Source organism: Hyperolius riggenbachi, chromosome 3, assembly GCF_040937935.1.
Source record: "Hyperolius riggenbachi isolate aHypRig1 chromosome 3, aHypRig1.pri, whole genome shotgun sequence".
In the NCBI taxonomy this organism is placed as follows: domain Eukaryota; kingdom Metazoa; phylum Chordata; class Amphibia; order Anura; family Hyperoliidae; genus Hyperolius; species Hyperolius riggenbachi.
Window position 1 is genome coordinate 334,534,262 of NC_090648.1, and position 25,620 is coordinate 334,559,881.

The 25,620-nt window shown below is 44.0% G+C and overlaps 1 protein-coding gene across 3 annotated transcripts in view; it reads right to left on the reverse strand.

Moving 5' to 3' along the window:
- Positions 1-930: 930 nt before the first annotated feature.
- Positions 931-25,620, reverse strand: part of TMPO (thymopoietin) — a 37,825-nt gene continuing 13,135 nt past the window's right edge. The window contains exons 2-9 of one of the 3 annotated variants that reach the window (XM_068276892.1): positions 22,688-22,814; positions 21,428-21,574; positions 15,818-15,915; positions 9,513-9,629; positions 9,309-9,404; positions 9,037-9,147; positions 7,159-7,253; positions 931-1,366 (exon numbers count right to left, since the gene is read on the reverse strand). In XM_068276892.1, coding sequence (XP_068132993.1) covers positions 1,072-1,366; positions 7,159-7,253; positions 9,037-9,147; positions 9,309-9,404; positions 9,513-9,629; positions 15,818-15,915; positions 21,428-21,574; positions 22,688-22,814 — 1,086 coding nt within the window. In that variant the 3' untranslated portion in view covers positions 931-1,071. The remainder of the gene's footprint in view (positions 1,367-7,158; positions 7,254-9,036; positions 9,148-9,308; positions 9,405-9,512; positions 9,630-15,817; positions 15,916-21,427; positions 21,575-22,687; positions 22,815-25,620) is intronic. The other 2 variants (XM_068276893.1, XM_068276894.1) reach the window with 2 other exon arrangements.

A 25,620-nucleotide genomic window follows, 5' to 3' on the forward strand; every position in this document is an offset into this window, starting at 1 on the left:
GGCGGGGGAGAGGCGGAGGTACGCGTCTGACAGACGCGCATGGGGCAGGGCTGCGGCGGTTAGCCCTGCCCCAACCAGGAAGCGCTCCCCCGCTGCTCGGAGGGGGTTTGGGGGGACAGGGACCCCCGTTAAGCCGCGCTATAGCGGCGTTTTAGCAGGGGCACGCATGCCCCTGCTAGCTATGAGGTCTGAAGCGAGATCTATTCTCGCTTCAGACTCTCTTTAAGTTTTCTCTTGCCTTATCTTCAGCATGATCTTAGTGAATTGAGGCCAATGTATGAGCTGCCTTGCCTGGTGATGGCACTAAAAAAAACTGAAGTATCAGTTTTGTGTGGCTGAACCATTTATTATAAGTTATGGCTACAATTACCACTAAGAGGATGTTCCAAATCAATGGCCTGGTACTAAAAATTAACAAAAACGAAAGTATGTGATAATATTCGTTTTTTTTTAAATGTTTGATACCAAATATGGCTTAATATCTGAAATACAGATTAAAAGCGTCAAACAATGGGTAACCTTGCTACAGGGAAAATTTACAAGTAATTATGACATACAAGCAGGATATTCAAATGTCTAAAAAAAATGAAGGAAGTCTAGGAGAAGCTTTTTACAAGCTACACATACTGTATATAGCAAAATATTCCCCTTTATCAGAATAGAATACATTACACAGATTTCTATCAAGTCACAAAAACTGTCCAAATAGCATGGTCATATCATAGGCTCTGTTGTGTAAATGCAAGAAGAGACTTCACATTGATTTATAATTGCTGCATTCCAAGGTTTTCCCATCAAAACTAACTAAAGCGTTACTGTCAAAAATATAAGAAATGCTACAAAAATGCTTCAGAGCGCTAATAAAATAATGTTATTTGTTATGGCACAGTCCTCTTGCATCTGTCCACAGTAAATAATGAATTGCGGATGTCCAAGTGTACCATCTTTATTAATGTACAGAATTGTCTGAAGTGCAGTCACAGATTGCAGAAGGTTTGAGACAATGGAAGTTTTTGTAATCCTAGGACTGCTAAAAAAACAAAAAACAAAATCATACTGCAAATGAAAGGATCAGTTTTCACCTTTGCGCAAATTACTGTTACCCTGTAGCAAAATATCTAATTGGATCCCTTCATTTGTTTCAAAAGCTAGGTAGACCAAGAATGCAAAGCCAGCCAAAGCGACGACACTGAGAATTTTAATCCACATTGGTATGGATCGTCCAGTTTTCTGTTTTGTGGCCTTCTCTTGAAGTACTGGTTGGTACTTTGAGACATACTTGGTGGCATAACTCTCTTCAATTTTATAATCTTGAAGGTGTAAAGGTCGACCTGCAGCTCCTTTTATTGGCCTGCGACAAGTGGCGCTGTGGGGATAAAAAATAATAAATAAAAAAAAAAAATTGGTGAACAAGCAGCAGTTGCAATGGATCAGTGTTTCTCATTTCAGTTATGCCAAGAAAGACAGTGAAAACTTTTTACATCAAAAGCTAGTATCAAGCTTATTTAAAGGGGCATTACAGCGAAAAACTGTAACATTTAAAATATGTGCAAACATATACAAATAAGAATTACATTTTTTCCAGAGTAAAATGAGCCATAAATTAACGTATTTTTCGGACTATAAGACGCTGCGGACTATAAGACGCACCTAGGTTTAGAGGGCAAAAATCAGGGGGAAAAAAAAATACGTCTAAACCTACTTGCGTCCATAGTGCAGGAGTGTCTTATGGACCCCCTTCCCATGTCTCTAAGTAAAGTGAGTGAAGGAGATGCAGAGCGGCACACTTATCCTAGTGGTTTTCTCGGGTGCATGACCTGGGAAGCTAAGCCTCATCCCAAACGATATCCAAGAAGTAGAAAGGTTGGTCAGCACACCAGCTTCTCAATAAGCGAAATTTAATCAAACACATGTCAACACTACGGTTAATTGTTTCGGGGCCACGGAGGGTCCCCTTCATCAGAACAGTGCAGACAAAACATCTGCACTGTGCTGATGAAAGGGACCCTCCGTGGCCCCGAAAAACTATTGTTAACCGTAGTGTTGACAGGTGTTTGATTAAATTTCGCTTATTGAGAAGCTGGTGTGCTGACCAACCTTTCTACTTCATGTCTCTAAGTAACTCTGCCCAGCTACCTAACCATAGCTGCCCCCACCAAATACACACTACACTAACCCTGATGCCTCCCCCCTTCAGCTACACTACACTAACCTCCGCTTCTCCCCTCCCCACCCCCACCCCCCCCCCACCAGCTACATTAACTAACCAGTACAAGAATATTGCAGATCTCACCAGTCTGGGTGACAGCAGCTTCTTCCAAAAGTAGCTGGATCCAGTGTGGGCATCCAGGCTGTAAATGCTAAGGAGGTCCGCAGTGGGCTCAAGCAGCCGGCATAGCAGCAGCCATGGTAATGACAGGCAATGCTGGCTGTGATGATTTTCTGTCCCTGCATCAGGGCAATCTTAAGTTTCCTAGGGGCATAGCAGGAGCCGCTGTGATCACCGGCGTGACTGATGTTTTTCTGTCCCTTCATCAGCGCAATCCAGAGTTTGCTAGCTGCATAGCAGGAGCCGCTGTGATGACCGGCATGGCTTCACTGGCTTTCTTTCCCTCCATCTGCCCCGCTTTAGCGCGATCCAAAGTTTCCTAGTTGCCGCCGTGACTTTGTCCCTTCATCAGCAGCACGATTCTGGCAGGGAAATACCATAGATCTTCAGTCGCTATAACGGCAATGTCCTCAGAGGCTTCCGTACTGGTTTTACTGGCGCTCTCTCATGACCTGCCACGCACGTGCGCCGGGGACATGGAGTAAAACCCAATACACAAAGTCGGAAATACGGAAGCCTGAGGACATTGCAGTTATAGCAGCTGAAGATCTACGGTATTTCCCTGCCAGAATCAAGCTGCTGATGAAGGGTCAAAGTCAGGGCGATCATCACAGTGGCAACTAGGAAACTTTGGATCGCGCTAAAGCGGGGCAGATGCATGGACAGATGGAGGGAAAGAAAGCCAGTGAAGCCATGCCGGTCATCACAGCAGCTCCTGCTATGCAGCTAGCAAACGTTGGATTGCGCTGATGAAGGGACAGAAAAACCTAACAGTCACGCCGGTGATCACAGCGGCTCCTGCTATGCCCCTAGGAAACTTAAGATTGCACTGATGCAGGGACAGAAAGCTATCACAGCCAACCACTAGCATTACACTACAACAACAGCGCTGTTGATTTTAATGATGTGTCTAGGCACACTTTTATGTTTTGCAATGTCACAGAGTAACCAATAAACCAATCCTTTTTTCACAACAACCAAGTCACAGATGGAATTATTGTAGGACAATTGTGGAGGTTGGGTTTGAATAACCGAGTGGAATATAAGGTAAATTGGTGGGCGTCTACAATTCCCCCCCCCCCCCCCCCCCCCCCCCTTCCCTCCAATACAACCACTAGCATTGCCAGTTATTACCGCGGCGGCTGCTGCTATGCCGCTCAGAGATGCCATCGCAGACCTCATTAGGATTAATTACAGCTCAAAAAAGACAAGCGGCAGGATAGGTAAAACTGCTACATTTGGACTATAAGACGCAGTAACTTTTTCTCCCTACTTTTGGGGGAGAAAAAGTGCGTCTTATAGTCAGAAAAATACGGTACTTTTTTCCTATGTTGCTGTCACTTACAGTAGGTAGTAGAAATCTGACAGAAGTGACAGATTTTGGACTAGTCCATCTCTTCATGGGGGATTCTCAGCAAGGCTTTTATTCTTTATAAAGATATTCCTGAAAAAGGATTTAAACAATGATGCTGGCCAGCTTCCCTGCTCCTTACACAGTTTTTTGGCAGTTGGACAGGGCAACTGCCATTCACGAAGTGCTTTTGAAAATAAATATATCCCTGAAAATCCCCTATAAAAGGGATGGACTAGTCCAAAACCTGTCACTTCTGTCAAATTTCTACTGCCTACTGTAAGTGACAGCAACATAGGAGAAAATTAATTTATGGCTCATTTTACTCTGGAAAACATGTACTTCCTATTTGTATATGTTTGCACATATTTTAAATTTTACAGTTTTTCGCTGTAGTGCCCCTTTAATAAGATTAGACAAGGACTTCCACTCACCTACCACTGTAACATTAACTGGCTGCTATACCTTTACCATCACATTATGCTGTTTAGTTGGGTGCAGGGAAACGTGATTGCTATACAACAAAAAGCACAAAGGATGGTCCAAGCAATATATATGAAACTAAAAACGGATTAAAGCTTAGCTAAAGGCAAGAATCAAAACCAACTTGCAGGGACGAAAGGTAAAAAACACTTAATTAAGCACCTCTAGTCTTTACTTTTCTCTGTGTCCAGGTCCCTTGTCTCCAAATTAAAGAGACTATACAGACACTAATCTGCGCACAACTGAACCCTGATTACAAGGCAGGATTACAGAACGATGGAGACACTGGGGAGGACGTCAAGGTAGTCATGAGAGATCCTGGTGCTGGAGGAAGCCCCAGGTAAGCATCAATTATTTTATTTATGCCATCTCAGGTTTCCTTTTAAGGAAGTCTGAAGTGAGAGAGCGATATGGATGTGGCCACATTGTTTCCTTTTAAACAATACCAGTTGCCTGGCAGTCCTGCTGATTTCTTTGGCTGCAGTAGTGTCTGACTAGCACCTGAAACAAGCATGCAGCTAATCCAGTAAGACTTCTGTTAGAAACATCTGCATGCTTGTTCAGGGTCTATGGCTCAGGTGTCAAACTCAAGGCTGTAGGCCAAATGCTGCCCACTTTGCCATTTTATGTGGCCCTCAAGAGCATGTGCAAGATTTTAAAGATAGACCGAAATGGCGATAGCTAAAGATTTGATACTTTCTCGGGGCTCCCTTCAGCCCCATAAGGGAGGTCCGTGCATGCGCAAAAGGCACAGACTAAGCCAAAAACCCGGGGGCTTATTGCGGCTGAACGGCAGACCTCGGGAGGATGGCGAGGCACTCACGTGCTTATTGGGCTGGAGGAAGCCCCAAGTATCAAATCTTTAGCTATCACCATCTCTGGGACACATTTTATGTAGTAAAAGGAGAAAAGGGAGTGCACCAAGCTGTGTTACATGTGTGCCACAATCAAGCTGGAAGTTGCAACATACTAGAAAAGCCCTGGCACTTGTACCAGTGGTGCCAGGGGTTACCATGGCAATGGTGGACCTCAGCTTATGTATGTATGTGCATGTAATTTGTTGCCTTCATTCATGCATGCTTCCCTCCCATCTCTCATTGGTCATATACAGGTAATACGACAAGTCCACACTTAGCACACATGTGTGCTATGTGTTTAAAAGCATGGTGTCTTTGCCCTTTTCCATGCCTCAGAAATCTGGGGCAAGCATTCCTTTTATGTAAAACAGCTGTTAGGAGCTGCCACCCCTATCAGCAACCAGGCTGGGCATCCTACAATACAAATGTAATTTCCAGTTTGCTGACAGTAAATCTGTGGAATAAAGTATACAGCAAATGTTGTTCTCAATTTCCTCCTACTGTAGGTGACGGCACGCTAGCACACCAATGCAGTGGACACCTTCAGGTATTTTGATACTGTCCCTGACATTTTAAGGTGCCCACCAGAGTACCCCTGTACCCAGCCTACTAAATTTTCCTAAACAATGTGGCCCATAACATGGACAGCGTTTTAGATTTTGGCCCTCTACGGCCTCGTTTGATAAAACATTAACACATTCGGAAAATGTCAATTCATAAAGGCTGTTACCGCACGAAAAGTTGAAATTACTGAGCAGTGATGTAAATTACCGACATGTGCGGCAAATACCTCAACACGTCAGTAAATGTCAATTCATAAAAGAAGTAGAACGTGCGGTAAAACCCAGGAAAATTACCACCACCTCTGGTGGGACATAAACAGTGCGAGACTGTGCTGGGAGCCGTGACTGAAGCAGAAGCGGAAACAGCTATGATTGACAGGAGCAGAGTGCCCATAGAAACAGCCCCTGTCTCCTGCAAGTCCTGCTGCGAGCTCCAGCAGCGAGCACGGAACAAACAGGTTTCCCCTGCTACCCCTCGGCCATTTAACCCATTAGGTTCCTGTATAAAGATGTGGAGGAACTAGTGGAGAAATCACCTAAGCAGGGCATGTTTAAAGTCTCCAGGAAGTTCATCTAAGCTGTGGCAAATAAATAAAATGTTAAGAAAGGCTAATTGATTCAGAGCGAGCAGAGGTAGTATAACAAACATGTACATCTAAAGTTATGTCTGGGATGCCTCTTACTATTGTAATGCCCTCACTGCACAGAACAGACTGTAATGTAACAAACACCTTACTCCACACTGCTCTGCTGTGTTACCGCACAGGTTTTTGTCAATGGGCTTCGGTAAATTACCAAACTTCCACCACACTTTTTATAAATTAGCACACAAAAGTCTAAAATATCGAATGTGGTATTTAAAGAACAAGATTTTATTTTATTTATTTTTACACAGCCTTTTTTAAATCAAGGCCTATGTGATGGAGTTTGACACCCCAGCTAAAAGGATTAGAGGCAGAGGATCAACGAGACAGGCAAAAGAAATATCAGCCTCCGCATACCCTCTCACAACAGGCTACTTTTAATTATTTATTTAGCTTCCACACACTGGTAATGGTGGCAGGTTTTTTTTTTTTTTTTTAGGAAAAGCTTCTTTGTTTGTAACTGCAGTCCATTATGCTGGGCATACACGGAATAGATTATGCGCCGGATCGAGCCGCTGGCTAGATCCCGGCGCATCCCCGCTGGCGCCTGGATTGATCCCCGCGGGCGCTCCTTATCTACCGCTTGATTCCCCGCTATTGTCCGACCGCGGGGATCGAGTGGGGAATCTATCCAGCGGGTCATCGGACCTGTCGGATAATATCAATCGAGCCATCAGCGGCTCGATTGATAAGGGACAAACGCTCAGTGTATGCCTAGCATAAGTCTCAAAGGCAAGAAACCTTTTGTCAAAACTGAAGACATTATTTCACTTCAGGTACTCTTTAAACCTGCCCACATAGAATAAAACAACATTGAGAAAGTGCAGTACTACTACATTTCTTATGTTGGGAACACATTTTAATTTCAAGTAATGTTATAATACTTATTCTTTACAGCATTATGGATTTATAAAAATAAAGTAATAAGTACCTGATTCCAGTGGGAGTTTTAATGTCATATGGAAACATTTCCTTGAGAACATCCCTATTTTCTCTTTTTTCTTCAGTAAATGACTTTTCTACAATCTAAAAAAGGAAAAAAAATGTATTTTTAAAACAAAGATACATAGTTGCACATCTGGCAGAGGTTTTGAGCCGCCAATAAACCCAAACTGAAGTGTGACCAAAGAAGGCATTACAAACATCACCCAGTGCAGAAAAAATAATGTCTTGCCTGTTTTTTAACAGGAGTAACAAACTTTGTTATTTTCAACTGTTTTTTCTGCTTTGGAGTCTCCACTTGATGCTTACGGTTGTCGCCAGTTTCCTTTAACGTGAATAACACTTTTTAATAACTTAACTCACTATTACCATAGCAAGAAAGCTGAAAAAATATTTTAACAGTCATCACCTCTATACGGGCTGTGTTCAGAAGATCAACAGAATCTAAATGACCAATAATGTCAACATCATTGACTTGATCAGCAAGGAAATCTGCATCAATTTGTGGTAGCAAGTTTGAATACTGCAACAGCACAATAAAATAAAAAGAAAACGGTTAGTTAGCAATGATAACAAAATTGATCCATAAACCATAAGAGTGCGTCTCTAGTAAAACAGACAAGTGACCTGAATGGAGAAACCCACAAACCTCTCTTGGAAGGTTCCAAGTGGTTCCTGGTCTTTTCTCCCCCGTACTGCTGTGAATATCCAGAGGGTGGCTGGTACGATGGTTGCAGCCGTGAAATCCAAAGCCATCCTCTCATCATTCCCACACAAATCAGTACAGTAAAGTGCATAGGCTGGTAACATTGCTGACACAGCGGCACTGGAGAGCTTAAGACCTCAGCAACTAGCAGGAGCCGAATAAAGAGGAGCATTCTTTCTCCCTTCCAGACCAGTAGCAAGAGCCCATAAGGTGCCTATATAAAATTACTGCACATGAGCAGGCTACATTTTTAAAGAAACCCTTCAGTGGATCCAAGTGCCCTGAAACACAAGTGAGTACTAAAAAGTGCTATCGCATACCTTGTCACAAATTTTCTCTTCCTAATCCACCCATCTGAAAACTGTTGAAATCTGACTATTGCATGGTCGGAACTGTAGCTGCCAAGCCTCTTAACCATCTCCTTCCTCACAGCTACCCATTCTGATGTGTCCAAAGACAAGAAACCTGCTCTGTGTATTCAGCGCTGTCTCTACACTCACTAGAGCAGACAGCATTAATTATTATTATTTATATAGCACCAATATCTTCCACAGCGCTTTAAATAGTTGATTTTCATTTCACTTACTGTCCCTCAGAGGAACTCATAATCCAATCTCTACCATAGTCATATGTCCATTGTAGCCAATCAACTTATCTGTATGTTTTTGGGATTTGCCCGGGAGGAAACCGATGCAAACAGAGAACATATAAACGCCATGCCATAATGCCCTGGCTGGGATTTGAACCGCTGCAAGGAAAGCGTGCCATTCACTATGCCACCACTCTGCCCATATCAAAAAGGGACAGAGTGAGGAGGAAGTTACACAGGCTAAAAAGAGCTGCAGCTCCAATCATGCTTTGGTTAAATTTCAACAGTTTAAGCAAGCTGGATTAGGAAGAGTAGCAGCATTAACAGTACTTTTACACTTCTTTTCAGGACCCCGCAGTGGATTTGTATAGTTGGATTCACTACAAAATCATTTAAAAACACAACTTAGAAGTACTATTTCACAAACAGAAAATTTCTCGGAATACAGCAAGAGTTGTTGCAATGCAAGCTAGTAAAGGTGTTGCGCTTAAGAAGTTTGTGGTTAATCAACTGTAAAACATCTGGTTTGCTCAGAACTGCTAACAAGTTACCCATAATTTATGGACATTTACATTTTCACTCATCGGCTGTTTCTTTGGAGTCCGTCTTGACAACTCTGAGAACTCACTGACTGACCGCAAAGCGTTTGTATGCTTGAAAGTCTCAGTCACCTGATAATCAACCTGATGAAAATTAAAAAAAAAGAAAATACACTCCATTAGCCTATAGAAAAAACAGGGATTATGTTTCCAAATAGCTACGATCACTAAAATCCCATATTAGGGTATTGGTTAAAATCAAAGTTGATCATGGAATTTAAGGTTTATTTAAAAAACATATTTACTGGAGCCTGGTTGCTTGAAGGTAATATAGTTTCTGTTACTGGAGTAGTTTTTGAGACATCTGCATCATCATCTGGGTCAGGGTCTGCAGCTACCACCTGGTGTTTGGGGAAAAAAGGTAAAAAAAATACAAAACTAAGTACTGGCAATCACAGTTACCCTTCCCCAAAGTGTGGAAGTAAATACATTTGAAACTCTATCATCACCCTTTTTCTTGGTGTTCTTCTTACAACTTTTGACTCTTTAGAAATGGTCTGTACACGTCCAACTTTTTCAGATTCCAGTATCTTCGGGGGTTCAGAAATGACATCTCCAGGCGGGCTCTAATCAAGTGTCAAATATATGTGAAATCAGACTCTACCTAAAACAAGTTAGCATTGTCCACACTCTTGGCTGCATATATAAAAAGAGTGGATAAGGACACCAGACTTAAGAATGTGCTCAACAATATTAGCTAGTCAGTGATGTTACCAGATGACAGCTTTAAGGGCAAGAAACCCAATAGTGAAAACTAAAAAATAAATAAATAAATTCGAAAATGTGCACCACGTATACCAAAACCATTTTAGGTGTGAAAGAGACTTTTAATTTATTTTTTTACAAGTATAGTTGATTCTTCCGTAGTCTCAGATACAAAGTCGTCTGAAGGGATCCTGCTTTTCCTTTTGACGTTTAACTCTGACAAGTTGGTATCTTCAGCTGCCTAAATGCAACATAATGTAGCTGACCCATATTTATCTATACAGAATTATAACATTAAGAACCTATAAACCATGCCAGATTTAAGAAGATAGCCTCACTGCAGACATTTCAGTCCCCGATCAACATAAATAATAATAAAAATAAAAAAAATTACAATATTGTGATTAGATTAATAAGGTAAAATCCGCTTTCCCTCCACTGCTAAGTCTGTGCAGGAACCAGGTAACTCAGTACCAGGATCAGTAGTGAAGATGTAGGTGTGGCCTCATGTATATGTGCCCCATCCTGCATTGTGAACCTATGATATGACACTAAGGACCATGGCCTCGATTCATCAAGACTTATCGAATTGGTTAACGACAGTTCGGTAAAATACTGAATTCGTTACGTTGATTTCAGGATTCATCAAATTTATCTACAGCTGTTAGCAAGCATTCGGTAATAATTCGGTACTGATGCAGTAAAACTGAAGAAAGTGCAATTCATGAAAATGAAAGTGGGCGTGGTTTAGTGTTAAATGTAGGATTAGTTCTCTCCTTCACTGCTCTGTCGTTATTCCTGTCAGATCATTGCTGACAGAGAAGATGGAGCCATTTGAAGTGGTTATGTATCAGCTGAGAGTGATTCAAAGGCGCAGAAGGGCAAGAATAAGGTCTAGAACCATATCAATTTCCAAGAGAATAGATTTATTTGCTATAACAGGACATCTGCATTTCTCTTGAATCATCTTGTAAGAGAGCACAGGCAGTGCCAGGGTTAACTAATTTTCTAGATGCACTATATTTTTTTTAGGCTCCTATCAAGCCGCAGCTGGTGAAATTGTGGGATTCTCCCAAGCCACTTCCAGAATCCTGGTCCAGGTGTTAAGCCCTATTCAGAATGTTGCTACGTAGTGTTCAAAGGACTGCCTTTTACCCACAATTCCATGGGAATCTTACGGCCTTGTGTTAAATTACCGCTGTAAAATGGAAATATCGACACGTTACCGAATAGTTACCGAATTGTTATCGAATTCACAACGAATGCGGAAAAACCTTGATGAATACAACTAGAAATCGATAAACTTCGAATTCGGTAATTTAACAAACTGGAAAAAGTTATCTCAAAACAATGATGAATCGAGGCCTATGTCTAAAACATGTTGGCAACTTGGTGGATTGCTCTTTTACCAGATTTAATCAAGGCTTATATTTTTGCACTGGACATTGTGTGAAACCCATCTTCTTCACTGCTGTGATCAGAAAACAGTTATATTATAAATGGTATCCATAACAGTAACATGCACTCTTATCAGACCACCTCGCAAGCTGAAAGAAGCCATTTTGGACACAGTACCAGTCTCCTACTCCAAGTAACTTAAATCCAATTGCCCCTTACAGTGAGGCATCTTACTGATTAAGCAAGGGGATGGTGAAAGGAGGAAAGCTAGCATTATGTCCGAGTCTGCTCCTGCATGGAGTACAATTAACAGAGAGGATACCATCACAATACTAATAAAGGGGAGGGAACATAGATATCATAAATATGTCACATGTTTTATAGCAATCTATGTAGCTGACATGTTCCCAAGCATATAAAGGCAACTACTGACTGCAGCTAATTAGTTCTCTGCAAGCTGCAGCTACTTTTTCTGCTTCTAGACCCACTCTATAAACTTTATTGCACAGTGGACACAGTGGTAGGTATAGAGATTGCATTTTTTTATCTGTACAAAGCTCCAGAGCTGTCAGCATCAGGATCTGTTCAGCAGGAAACCTGTCGGCAAGCACAAGGCAAGTATAAACTATTTTATACTTGTAGAGTTTTGGGCACTCTTAAAGGGAAGGTTCACGGTCGCTCTGTAAAAAATAAAACTACAAATCACTTTGCACTAATTATCACTGAAGCTAACACCCCCCCCTGGTCTATAGTGATGCAGGGTGTGTAATATAGTCCAGTTTCTGGAGCTCTGCCCACTGATGCAGCTTAATCACTAATTCCCCCTCCCTCTCTTTGCCTGCAGTGTATGCTGGGTGTGTAATTTAGTCCAGTTTCTGGAGCTCTGCTCACCATTGCAGTTAAATCATTCAGGTATGAGGTTGTTTGAAAGCGCTGCCATGTCTCCCACTGTGCAAACTTAAAGTATACTAGTGGCTAGCTGCCTTCACTGTTTTAAATTCACACTCAAATTTTTAGATTAGAGTTAGCACATAATTTTGCATCTGTTTTGCATTAGAGGCATGTATTCAGCCCTAGGGGGCTCTGCATTGCCGCTGATGGCTTACAATTCAGGTGCATCCTTGAGCGCTTATCATTTGTCTGTTTTACAAATCACTTACCTGGGGCTTCCTCCAGCCCGTGTCAGGCAGGACATGCCCTCGGCGCCGCGCCGCAGGCTCCCGGTCTTCTCCGGTGGCGCACCCGACCTGGCCAGGGCGGCTTCCAGGTCGGCCCCTTCTGCGCTTCAACATGCGTCTGACGTCATCGGAAGTCCTCCGGGCTATACTGCACAACGCACCCACGTGAGACGCACGTTGGAGCGCAGAAGAGCCCGACCTGGAAGCCGGCCTGGCCAGGTGCGCCACCGGAGAAGACCGAGAGCCCGCGGAGCGGCGCCGAGGGCACATCCTGCCTGCCATGGGCTGGAGGAAGCCCCAGGTAAGTGGATTTGTATTTCTATTTTTTACAGAGCGACCTTGGACCTTCCCTTTAAAACCCTATAAGTTATTCAATTAAAATTTAAGACATGGCAATTAGGACATTAAGCAAGAAATGCAAATAACAAATACAGAATAATAATGTAGGTAGAATATGTTTAGCTGTGGTTAACCACCCTGGCGTTCTGATTAAATCGCCAGGGTGGCTGCGGGAGGGTTTTTTTTAAATAAAAAAAAAAGCCTATTTCATGCAGCCAACTGAAAGTTGGCTGCATGAAAGCCCACTAGAGGGCGCTCCGGAGGCGTTCTTCCGATCGCCCCCGGCGCCCAGAATAAACAAGGAAGGCCGCAATGAGCGGCCTTCCTTGTGTTGCTTACATCGTCGCCATAGCGACGAGCGGAGTGACGTCATCGACGTCCTGACGTCAGCCGCCTCCGATCCAGCCCTTAGCGCTGGCCGGAACTTTTTGTTCCGGCTACGCTGGGCTCAGGCGGCTGGGGGGACCCTCTTTCGCCGCTGCTCGCGGCGGATCGCCGCAGAGCGGCGGCGATCAGGCAGCACACGCGGCTGGCAAAGTGCCGGCTGCGTGTGCTGCTTTTTATTTGACGAAAATCGGCCCAGCAGGGCCTGAGCGGCAGCCTCTGGCGGTGTTGGACGAGCCGAGCTCGTCCAGACCGCTCAGCAGGTTAAGGTCTTTCAATAAGAGGTAATCTATTACTGGACATAATACATGAAACCAATAACATGAAAAATGAAATACTAAAAGGAATTATAAATGAAAACGGATTTGTTTTTCCTTTATATATATATATATTACTTGGGATATTATGAAAAGGTTAACTGAAGTAAACTTGTTAAGTATGATTTGTGAACATATAAAAACTCATCCCATGTAATGCTCTAACACTCATCTAATGAGATAGCTGCAAACACAACCTAAGAGTAGGGTTCACCTATGCCCCCAGCCATCAGATCTGCTTCATGCAACTTCAGCAACCCACCAGGGCTCCGAAGAGCAACGTTTGTGACAGCAGGCAGTGCTGGTTGGTGCTAAGTTTGCATAGTACTTGTCCCTACAATATGCACCCATTACACTAACACACTAAATCTGTAGCTAAAACACTTATTTTGAATAAATCTGAAAGACAGCAATAAAAAGCTAATAAGATGTTACCCCTTCTACATTAAGTTTCTATGTCTAGGTATGAAGGCTGCTGCCCTGCTGTCTTGGGGCACTGCACCAAAGTTATCTCTAAGATAACAGTGTTGCAGCCCTGGAAGTTTACCCATTTTCCTTGTAAGCCTGTGCAGCCATGTAAAGGACTAAAGGTAGCCATACACTGGTCGATTTGCCATTAGATCGACCAGCTGACAGATCCCTATCTGATCGAATCTGATCAGAGAGGGATCGTATGGCTGCCTTTACTGCAAACAAATTTTGAATCGATTTCACCCTAAAACCGATCACAATCTGTGGAGCCGCCGCTGCCGCCTGTCACCCCCCCCCCCCCCCCGCATACATTACCTGACGCTGGCTCCCGGGCATCTTCTCCACGCTGCACCCGCTCCATCCCGGCGCTTCCTGTGTCACTCCGTGACCAGGAAGTTCAAATAGAGCGCCCTCTATTTGAACTTCCTGGTCACTGCAGTGACAGGAAGCGCCAGGATGGAGCGGGTGCAGCGCGGAGAAGACGCCCGGGAGCCAGCGTCAGGTAATGTATACCTGATCAGATCGGCCGCCGCTAGCGACGCGCTCCCTACCCGCGGGCGATCGAGGGTAATTTCCCGCACCACGCGTTTGACGAACCGATCCAATTTCGGGAGGAAATCGGATCGGCGGGTGCGTTTAGTGCGACCGATTGGCAGCAGATTCGATCCCAGGATCTCCTAACTAAACCCACATAGTTTGATGCTTACTTTCTTATTGCAGGTAAGCAAGCCTTGGTATTTGCTTTAACAAAGTGACTCAAAATAAGATGTTGCAATGCCCAATTCTCAGCCAAAAATAGTTCTAGCTCAACATCAAAAGTATTGCAGGCAGAGTTAAAGTGTACCGGAGATGGTACACTGGGCTTTATTTATATACTTACCTGGGGCTTCCTCCAGCCCCATGAGCACCGTGGCCTTCTTACCTGTCCTCTTTGGCCCCTCCATTCTGGCGGTAAGACTTCCGGTAATACGGTCAGTCTCATGCTTCTGCGACAGGGGGTGCGCACGCGGTCGAGCATGTGCAGAAGGGCACGGCCGGCTGGATTACCGGGAATCATAGCGTAACAGAGATGCCAAAGAGGACGGCGAAGAAGGCCACAGTGCTCATGGGGCTTGAGAAAGCCCCTGCTAAGTATAAACAAAGTCCAGTGTACTAGGTCAGGTTCACTTTCAGGCTGACATCTTAGCCTGCAATATTTCATTAGGTCTATGCAACAATTCAAGTACACCAGAAGCAAGTAAAAAAAAAAAAAGTTAGATACTTCAATAGAGGTAACCCCACCTATCCAGTGGATAGGGGGGGGGGGGGGGGGGGGAATATTAGTTGAGGTTACCCGGGGCTTCTAATCATCCCCCGCAGACATCCTGTGCCCGCGCAGCCACTCACCGATGCTCTGGCCCCGCCTCCACTTCTGGAATTTCAGACTTTAAAGTCTGAAAACCCCTGCGCCTGCGTTGCTGTCCTTGCTCCTGCTGACATCACCAGGAGTGTACTGCACAGGCTCAGTATGGTCTGTGCCTGCGCACTACACTCCTGGTGACATCAGCGGGAGTGAGGACACGGCAACGCAGGCGCAGTGGTTTTCAGACTTTAAAGTCTGAAATTCTAGAAGTGAACCGGAGGCAGGGCCGGAGCATCGGCGAGTGGCTGCGCGGGCACAGGATGTCTGCGGGGGACCATTACAAGCCCCGGGTAAGTTCATTTTCCCCGACCCCCCTACAGTATTCCTTTAAGAGGAGGGTCATGGGAAACCCCTGGACAATCCAGGGGCTTTTCACTACTTGGGTAAATATCAAACTTTTTTCTCTTCACCCTGTGCTTTAAATTATCTGGCAGTGGCCCGTGTAGAAAATCTTTCAGAATGTAAATTACTTAGCAACTGGTGTTACAAAGTAATTATTCTATCCAGTCCATGTCCTCTATAAATCAGTTGCCTGCTAAGCCTAACATTTGTTAACTTACCTCATTATGTTCCAACCTTCTGGACCGGGAAGCAACTTGAGCTTTTGGCCTGCCCCGTATTGGTTCTCTTGTCTCAAACGTCAGGTCGGCCTTGGGTTCTAAAACAAACATTATCGTAGTTTGAACAGAATTATGTTCCGTAGCTCAATGCATCACTAATAGTGTAGTGTACTTTCACCTTACTAGGAAAAACAAGCTAAACTATTCTCAAGTCTAGCGAATCTCAAATTGTGCCTATATAGATTAGTTAATAAACAGGTTTTCCTGCAACATGCTTTATCTTAATGTAAAACAAAAAAATTCTCAGCTCAGCGGGACAGCAGAACACCGAGTGAAGCCTCAAAAGGATCCGGAGGATGCCCTCTCTTTAGGCATTATCTCTTTTTGTACCCAAGCTTCGACTCAAGTACACATTAAATACCAAACCATTTTCCAGCAATCCTGGCTGCCATAGACTACTACTAAGATATTTGCTAGGATGCACATGCTTCCCATAGTGTGGGAGCAATTTTCTTTTAGAAAGAGCAGTTACTATCATGAAGACCAGACCTCACTCTCCCAATCTACAGACAGGAAACAATGCAGAGGGAGAGGCAAACCAGCTTCGCCAAAACTGACTGCACTGCCAATTATTTTATTAGTATAACTAGTAGGCCTGAACGATTTTAGGAAAAGATTGAATTGCACGATTTCTGTCAGAAATTGCGATTTCGATTCGATTCACGATTTTCTTCAAATCAAGCCTAAGCACTAAATTCACAATGTACACCGTGCCATTTACAAACATGCACTGACAGAAAATGAGATCATACTATCAAATTGATAGTATGATGTCATTTTCTGTCATGTTTGTAAATGTTACTGCATTATTTGACTGTATCTATTAATCTAAAATGCAATTATGAAAATTAAAGGCAAGAAGTGCTTTCATTTAACAAATTTATTAATAACAAACATGCATGTGTCTTGCATAAACATTCTTTAAAGTTTTTAACAGCAGTAACTTCTTGTAGAAATCCAGTGCACCCCATCAAATGAATGGCGCTGTGCCTGGCTTATGGATTACCAATCCAAACGCAATAGGAAGAAGCAGCCGGCACCTGGGCAGTGGGCACCAATTCCATCCATGTATTTATAGTTCTAAGGGCTGGTTCACACTACAAGAGCTTTTGTAGGTGGCAGCGCTTTGTGATTTTAAAAGCTCTTGCTAATGTAATACTGTGAGTGTTCACACTGAAGCAATGTGATTTTGTAACATTCCCCTATAGCATTGCATTAGCAAGAGCTTTTTTCAATCACTAATGCTTAAAAAGCTCTTGCAGTGTGAATCAGCCCTAAGTTTGATTTAATCAGATCTGTCACACAGATACACAACGTTTCGGAGCAATTGTCACTGCTGCTCCTTTATCAAGTTAGTGACAGACTGGTACCAGCAGTCGCTCCGAAACGTTGTGCATCTATGTGACAGATCTGAATAAAGCAAACTTACAGCTATAAATACATGGATGCTGGTGCCGGCTGCTTCTACCTATTAAAGTCTTAAACAGTCACAAATGGAGAACTAAAAGAGCCATCCTCATTTTAACGCAGTAGTGCAACACAAAAAAAATCCTTAGTTATTTTCTGTTAAATAACATACCAAAAATGGAAACCATGTTAAAGTGTACTCATGCCGAAGCTTGGGTATAAAATCAGATACTACTACTACTACTACTTCCACTACTTACCCTGAAGAGAGGGAAGCCTATTGAGGCTTCCCTCGCTACTTCGTTGTCCCCCAGCGTGGCCCACCGGAAGATTAGCAACAGGACATTGTCACTAATCACATCAGGGTCGTGCAGCTCCCCTTCCTGGACCATCGACGCACAATAGTCGACCATGCCCGCTTGCGTATGTGCAGTAGGCTGGAGCCTTGGGCTCTGTTCTACTGTGCATGGGCCACCTCGCCGGCTATTGCGCGTCTGTCCAGTCCATGATCCAGGAAGGGTGGCTGCGCGCTCTACAACAGAAGGCTTCAGAGAAGCAAGGGAAGACTCAAGGATCCTGGGGCTTCCCTCTCTTCAGGGTCAGTATCTGATTTTGAACCCGTGCTTGAGATCAGGTTCACTTTCAATATGTAAGAAATACAAACATTTCCAAACATTTCCAAATAAGTCAAAAAGGCTTTTCTCTTGCCCAACAGTATTGCACTCGGAAACTTTTTCATGAAAAATGTAAACAAAGGCTGACACTCGACAGTCTGACACGAAGTCAGAGTGATACACAGAACAAATAAACTCCCAAAAACTTTTTCCCTGACAACTCTACATCACCCTTTACAGATTTTTGGTCAAGAAAACCAGCATGTCAACTTTGGATGGTTTTAGACATGCGCGCTGACATGTGACAATATTGCCACTAGCACTAAACAATCTCTCTGATGGTGAACTGGTGGCTGGTAAGCACAGAAATTTACAAGCAACTTTGCTCAGCCATGGAAAATTAACTTTGTGCAATTTCCACCAGGCCAGTGGATCTTGCTCTCCATCAATAGTTGGACTAATCAGGTAGTTGTCCAGTTCAGCTTTAAGAGCATCCTCCAACTGCACAGTGAATGGAGGAGGCACAGCCTTGCTCTTGAAGAAGCTGCCCAGTGACCGCTTTCCCTTCCCGGTGGTGGATGGAGCTGCCTCTGGTGCACCCTGGGGCATGGCATCTGTGGTGCTAAGACAGGCCCTCTTCTCCTTTCGTGCCACCTGCTCTATTTGAATCTTCACCTTTTCTTTGATGTCTGGGACATTCTCTGCACTTATATAGTCGGTCTTGAATCTCGGATCAAGGAATGAAGTTATGTCCAGTAGCTCCTGTGTGGCTGGGTCACTGTATTTATCTTCAATGTAGGCAAGAGCTCTGGACTTTATTTCCTTAGTAAGATCTGTGTCCTCATCATTTTCAGAGTTGATGTTCTCAGGAGATGGAGAACTGGCTTTAGGTAGGACACACTTACATATGCTTCACCAGAAAGAGCATCTGTAAATTCCTGCAGAGGTCCAATGGCATTGTTGATTGATTCAAGGACATCTGTGTCCTGCCAAGTGGGAACCAAATGACGCGTCTTCTTGTCTTCAGACAGAACCTGTGATAACGCCTTCTTCTGCTCGAGCACCCTCTCTATCATTTTTTGCCTTGAACCCCATCTTGTTGCACATTCTGTTACTAGTGAGTGCTCAGGTACATTAAATTCTTGCTGTGCCTTTTTGAGCGCTGTCTTCTTTTTCCAGCTATGAGAGAAGACACCAACTATTTGTTTGCAAAGTCCAGTTGCCCGCTTCACTCTTGCATCATCTTTAACAGCATTTTCAATTGCAAGATGCAGCCTGTGTCCAAAACATTGAAGTCTGGTCCAGTCATTCAGTTCCACCGCTTTGATGACGTTTGCTGCATTGTCGGTTGTGATGCACGTCTGGTCCTCTTCTGTCAGACCCCAACTTGACAGACACTCTCTCAAACCCTGTGCGATATTCTCTCCGGTGTGATCAGTGGGAAAGTATGCGGTCTGCAGACAGCGACTTTTCATTTCAAAGTCGTCATTCACAAAATGCACAGTCAAACTCAGATATGGTTCGGTCGTTCTGCTTGACCACATATCAGTAGTGGTGGCGTAATGCTGCACATTTTTCAACTCTGTTACAACTTTTTCTCTACACTCTGTGTACAGCTGTGGGATGGCAACTTGGTTGAAGTAGGTGCGGGAAGGTATCGCATATCTTCTGTCCAGCGTGCGGAGAAGGTTTTTAAATCCAGATTTAGTGACCGTGTTAACAGGCACCATGTCCCTGGCAATGTAGTGCGTTATGGCTGCTGTTATCTCTCGATGTCTTTTGCTGCCGGAATCATACGGTGTCACACTAGTAAAAGATTCAGTAATTGTAGACTGTTTACTACTGAGGGCCTGAGCATCACTTTCACTCGACTTTTCACCGGACTTTTTTACTCATACATTCCTCATGCAAATGCTTGTGATGGTTTTTCAAGTGCCGGTATAAGTTTGTTGTGTTTCCGGTTTTAGTTGCAACTTTAGTGCGACAGGTTCTGCACAGTACCTGTTTCTGTTGCACATCTGTGGTCTCAAACCCAAAATACTTCCAAATGACTGTTTTTCTTGGAAAGTAAATCTAACGCCGCTTCTGGTTCTGCAGCAGAAGCCATGGCACACATTTCACGAGTTTTCACGACACGAGGAGCAGGAGCTAGCTGCAACAAGACAGCCCCGGGCCCGTAACCGTAACAAAGGATTGTTCAGCTCACGGCTTATCGCTAAGACCGTGATGTTACTCTGGTCTGTTACCACCTCTGGACGTAGGGGAACAGTGATTAGGATCACTTTGTGTGAGCAGCAAGCTGGCAACTTAGAGTCCTTCTTTAGCTCTCTGACAGTCTCCGCAAGCCTGGCAGTTATCAAGATTAGCCTGCCCAGTGTGCCCAGTAACCACAATTAGGGCTTAGGGATAGCACCTTAGTTTGCACAAATTCAACAGTGCCCCCACTGCAGAATGCAGAAAGATTACACGCACACAGTCAGTCACACCACAGCAGTCATCATCATTATCAGGCTGACACACTGCTGCGTGCTAGAGGGATACAAAACGTGAATGACAGGAGTGTGGGCGGAGTCTGCTGCCTATGTTACAAAGCTTGATTGACATGCATGCCCAGCAAATGATGTGGAAGCACTGGGAGGAGGGAGTAGCCAAGTGAGAGCCAGAGTCTGCTGCTTATACCAAAAAAAGGGACACAAATCACTCAATATAAAAGTAATTGACAGCAGACTCGGCCTGCCACCTGCTCAGCTTATTGATCTGGAGGTGCTGAGAGGTGTGAGCCACGGGACGGAGTACGAGAGCCTGAGGAGTGGGCGGAGTCTGCCACTGTACATAGTGATTGACAGCCATGCGGGCGGAGCTTGCCGCCCGCCCAGCTAATGTGTGGAGATGTTGGGAGGAGTGAGCCCACGAGTGTGAGTGAGCCTGTGGGCGGAGTCTGCCGCCCGCTCCGCTGATTGGCTGAAGGTGGAAGTTGGGGAGAGAGTGAGCTGCATCCACCCCGAGGCTGGACTGTAAGCACTGGGGACGGAGTACGAGAGGCTGAGGAGTGGGCGGAGTCTGCCACACGTAGTATGTAGTGATTGACAGCCGTGCGGGCGGAGCTTGCCGCCCGCCCAGCTAATGTGTGGAGATGTTGGGAGGAGTGAGCCCACGAGTGTGAGTAAGCCTGTGGGCGGAGTCTGCCGTCCGCTCCGCTGATTGGCTGAAGGCGGAAGTTGGGGAGAGAGTGAGCTGCATCCACCCCGAGGCTGGAATGTAAGCACAGGCGCTGATCCCCCGCAAACCGCCGCTGCACAGAGCCGGAGAGGGGACTGCTGGACTGCTACAGGGGGTGAAAAATCGTTGGTATGGCGATCACGGAATCGTCACTTCCGTGATCGCGATTTCGATAAAAAAACGATTTATCGTTCAGGCCTAATAACTAGTGTGAAAAATTATTAGTGTGATTATGCAAAATGATGGCAATACAAAAAGGGCAACTAGTACTCTGCATAAACATGTGTAATTAAGAGATAGGTAAACCAACCTTCATTGTCACTGTATTGGCTTTCATCAGTGTTTCCATTCTGTTTGTTATTGTCTTCATTTGATGTATCTGCTACAGATGTTATGGATGTGATTTGCTGCTCCTTCACTTTTAATAGCTTTTTCTCATAAACCTTCCTCGTGGAACCTTAAAGAAAAAAATGTAACCATACAACATTAACAGAAATAGATGTAACCCATGCTTACAAAAGTCACACTAAAACAGTTAAAATACCACACATTTAAAGGAAACCAGAGATGGCGATAGCTAAAGATTTGATACTCGATACTCCAGCCGCATAAGCACATGCGAGTCCTTTGCTGTCCTCCCACGGTCTATCGTTCAGCCACAATCAGCACCAGTCAGTCGGTGCCTTCTGTGCATGCGCACACCTCCCACACGTGCAGCAGACCCCGACCGAGCAAGTTACCGGGGCTGATCACAGCTAAACGGCAGACCGCAGGACGGCGAGGGACTCGCACGTGCTTATGGGGCCGGAGGGAGCCCCGGGTAAGTATCTAACCTTTAGCCATCGCTGTCTCTGGTACACTTTAAGCACAGCTGTCACTAATGAACACCAAGCTAACTACTGTCATGGTACTTCAAAGCCCTAATTCACCTTCCTGGATTTATCATTCCTAGAGTTCCTTAGGATGCGGTAAAAGCATCATGGTGAGTGCCCTAAGTTAGGCCACATTCACACCATACGTTTCGGCCAAGTTGAGTCACATACAGTGAAGCTAACAGTCAATGAAAAGTATACTTAACTTTTACTCTTAATGCACATGTTTAGCAGTAACGCACTACAAGCAATGCGTTGCCATACCGCGTCCCATTGTTCCGCAACAAACCCACAGCACTGTGAAAGTAGTTGCGCTGCAGTGTGATCAAAGGCGTTGCAATACACTACATTGAATGGGGCCTTACTGGGTGACATTTTAAGAGTACCTTAAGTAAAATGACACCATCAAATGTATGTACATTCCAATCCCACGCGGAGTAAGGCTATATTGGTTTCTTTTTTTGGTAGGGTAGCAGGAAGCACTGGCAAAGAATGGTGCATTTTATACACACACACACACACACACACACACACACACACACTGCCCATGTATCAGAGCACTATGCCCCAACTGTTGTAGATATTGCTACTGTATTAAATTGCACACTTAGAAAAAATACGTTTTGTTTTCTTTTGACAAATGTAGAGGAATTTTATGTACATCTCAGCTGTTAGAGAAAACAATATGCAAATCATACCTTGAATGGGGCCAGATGTTATTCCATATTTAAGTAGTTCCACTTTCAGAGCTTCGTTACTGAGATCTGTTACATCTTGCTCTGTTTTCTCTTCTACTGTAGGTTTGTCTGTCTTCTTTGTTGCTTTCTTTATATACATAAAAAAAAAAAAAAAAAAAAAAAAAAACAACATTAAGCCATTTCAGCACACATTTAAGATTGCGTATGCTGTCACGAGCACTACTTGCACTAAATATTCTAGGTTTTTCCATTTATCTGCATGGGTTTGCTACAAAATCCCAAATACATTGTTTACTGTAAGCAGACTACATGTAGTACATGATTGTGGCAGGGAAACAATCTAGATGCCTTTGGAATCTAGGAGTGCTTGGTAATAAGAAGTTTAGCCCAATCATCTCATCAAGCAGGTTTGATTTTTGTTCTACTTTCAAGAAAATAGACCATCCAGCTTTCAATATGATCAGGCTAAAACCAAATAGCCCATTATTACATATAATGATCGTAATTAGACCCTACAGTTAACTGAAATGTGCCGCAGAAATAAATTGTCGTATGCACTATACTACAACTTTCACATATGATAAATAAGAAATTCCTCCCCCCTTTTGATTTGAGCCTAAGCAGCATTGGCAAGTGGCAAACACAGAGTTGCTCACAAGTACATCTTCGAAATACCATATGACCCGACCAGATGGATTAAAGCGGAATATAACCCTGCATTTCAACTTTGCTCTAAAACATTATTTACAGCATATTATATGCAAAAAGCATTTTTTTTTTTTACTAGACCAGCATTGGAAGGGTTAAACACAGAGGTTTTAAGTTCCGTGCAGACGTTCAGATAGTTACATTCTATTTAGTTATATGTATATATTTAGAAATGTTACACACTCTTTGGCTGTCCTCCAACTCCTTCTCAGTGAGAGAGATGAGTCACATTCAACACTTAGATACATTTATGTAAACAAAATGTATCTAACTCAAGTTCGGATGTGTCTGCAGAAATCTCCAGGGACTTTAACCTCCTTGGCGGTCTGATTCTTTCCAGATTTTAGGGTCTAAAAGCGGTGCAATTTTTTTCCACTCTTTCAGACCCTAAAACCTGAAAAAAATCATTCTGGCAGGGAGATCTGCAGCAAAAAAAAAAAAAAAAAAAGTACCTTCCTGGGCTCCTGTGCTGCAGTTTTCTCTTTGCCCACAAGATGGCGCTAATATACATATAAACGAACTTCTCTATTTCTCTAATATAGAGAAGTTCGTTTTCAATATTAGCCCCGCCCCCGATGACGTCACGCTGCCACCACCGCTCTGCTGCTGCCACCACGGCTGCGCTGCTCCAACTGGCTGCCGGGTCCCCGGAAGAATAGCGGGGACATGGGGGATCCCGGCGGCCAGGGAAAGACCCCACACTGCCGGGGAGAGAGGCTGGAGTCCCGCTGCGCAGCGAGATCGTGCGCGGGACTCCAAAACTACAGGTAAAGCTCTGCAATGCCTACCCCGACCTGAGCTCGGGATCACCGCTAACAGCTTCTTTTTTCTACCCCGAGCTCAGGTCGGGAAAACCGGCAAGGAGGTTAAAGCCCTGTGTAACCCTTCCAATGCTGGTCTAGTAAAAAAAAAAAAAAAATGCTGGTTGCATATAATATACTGTAAATAATGTTTTAGAGCAAAGTTGAAATGCAGGGTTATATTCCGCTTTAAGCAAAAGTCCATGCACACATGACAATATCACTTATTGATGAAACACATAGGCCTATGCAGGCCCGTTGTGAGTTAGGCAGTTTATGCAGTTGCAGCAGGCAGTATATGCAGTGAAAGCAGACAACAGGTACACGGTCGCTTATAGAAGATTCAGCCAAATCAATGGTTCAGCAAGTGGCATAAGCATGCACAAGATCATGTTAGTTGGCAGAGGAAGCGACCGTAGCAAGCAGCATAAGCCTATGCAACAAATACTGGCATATATACCCAGGGCTGTGGAGTCGGAGTCGGAGTCGTGGAGTCGGGCAATTTTGGGTGCCTGGAGTCGGAGTCGGGAAAAAATGCACCGACTCCGACTCCTAATGAATTTGTAACTGTAATTAAAATAGAAAATATGATAAAATGTTCTATTTCTCAGATAATAGTCATTAAAAATAATGTATATATACAGTAATAGCTGTGCTTAGTCCACAAAAATGAAATAAACCAATCAAAATTAGTTACTTGTGCTGCTTCAATAAAGCAGTCCCCGTATTTTTAAGGTCAGATATACATATCTGATTGTGACTGTATATATGATGCGTACACAGGAATCTCTTATATATACTAAATAACATCTATGCTGTAAGAATAAAGCCTGATGTGTAGCTGTGTCACTAATAGAGATGGTCAATCAGATGGAAATAATTCTGCACTGATGCTGATTTATGCAAATGTATGCACTCCCTTTGCTGATGAAATCAAATAATTTGATATGTTATTAAAATTTGGTTTGGTGACTACAAATTAAAGGGTACCTGAGACGGATGAAAAGTAAAGTTTTATACATACCTGGGGCTTCCTCCAGCCCCCTTCAGGCTAATCAGTCCCTCACTGTCCTCCACCACCCGGATCTTCTGCTATGAGTCCTGGTAATTCAGCCAGTCAGCGCAGTCCGGCCGCATGCCACTTCCACAGCCAGGAACATTCTGCACCTGCGCAATAGTGCTGCACAGGTGTAGTATGCTCCTAGCGGTGGAGTGTGTTCATGCGCACTACGCCAGACTGGCTCAAGTACCTGGACTCATAGCAGAAGATCCAGGTGGTGGAGGAGGACAACGAGGGACTGATTATCCTGAAGGCGGCTGGAGGAAGCCCCAGGTATGTATAAAACTTTAATTTCATCTGTCTCAGGTTTACTTTGTTACACAGTAGTACTATACTCTACATATGCACTCCCCACAGAGCTGCAG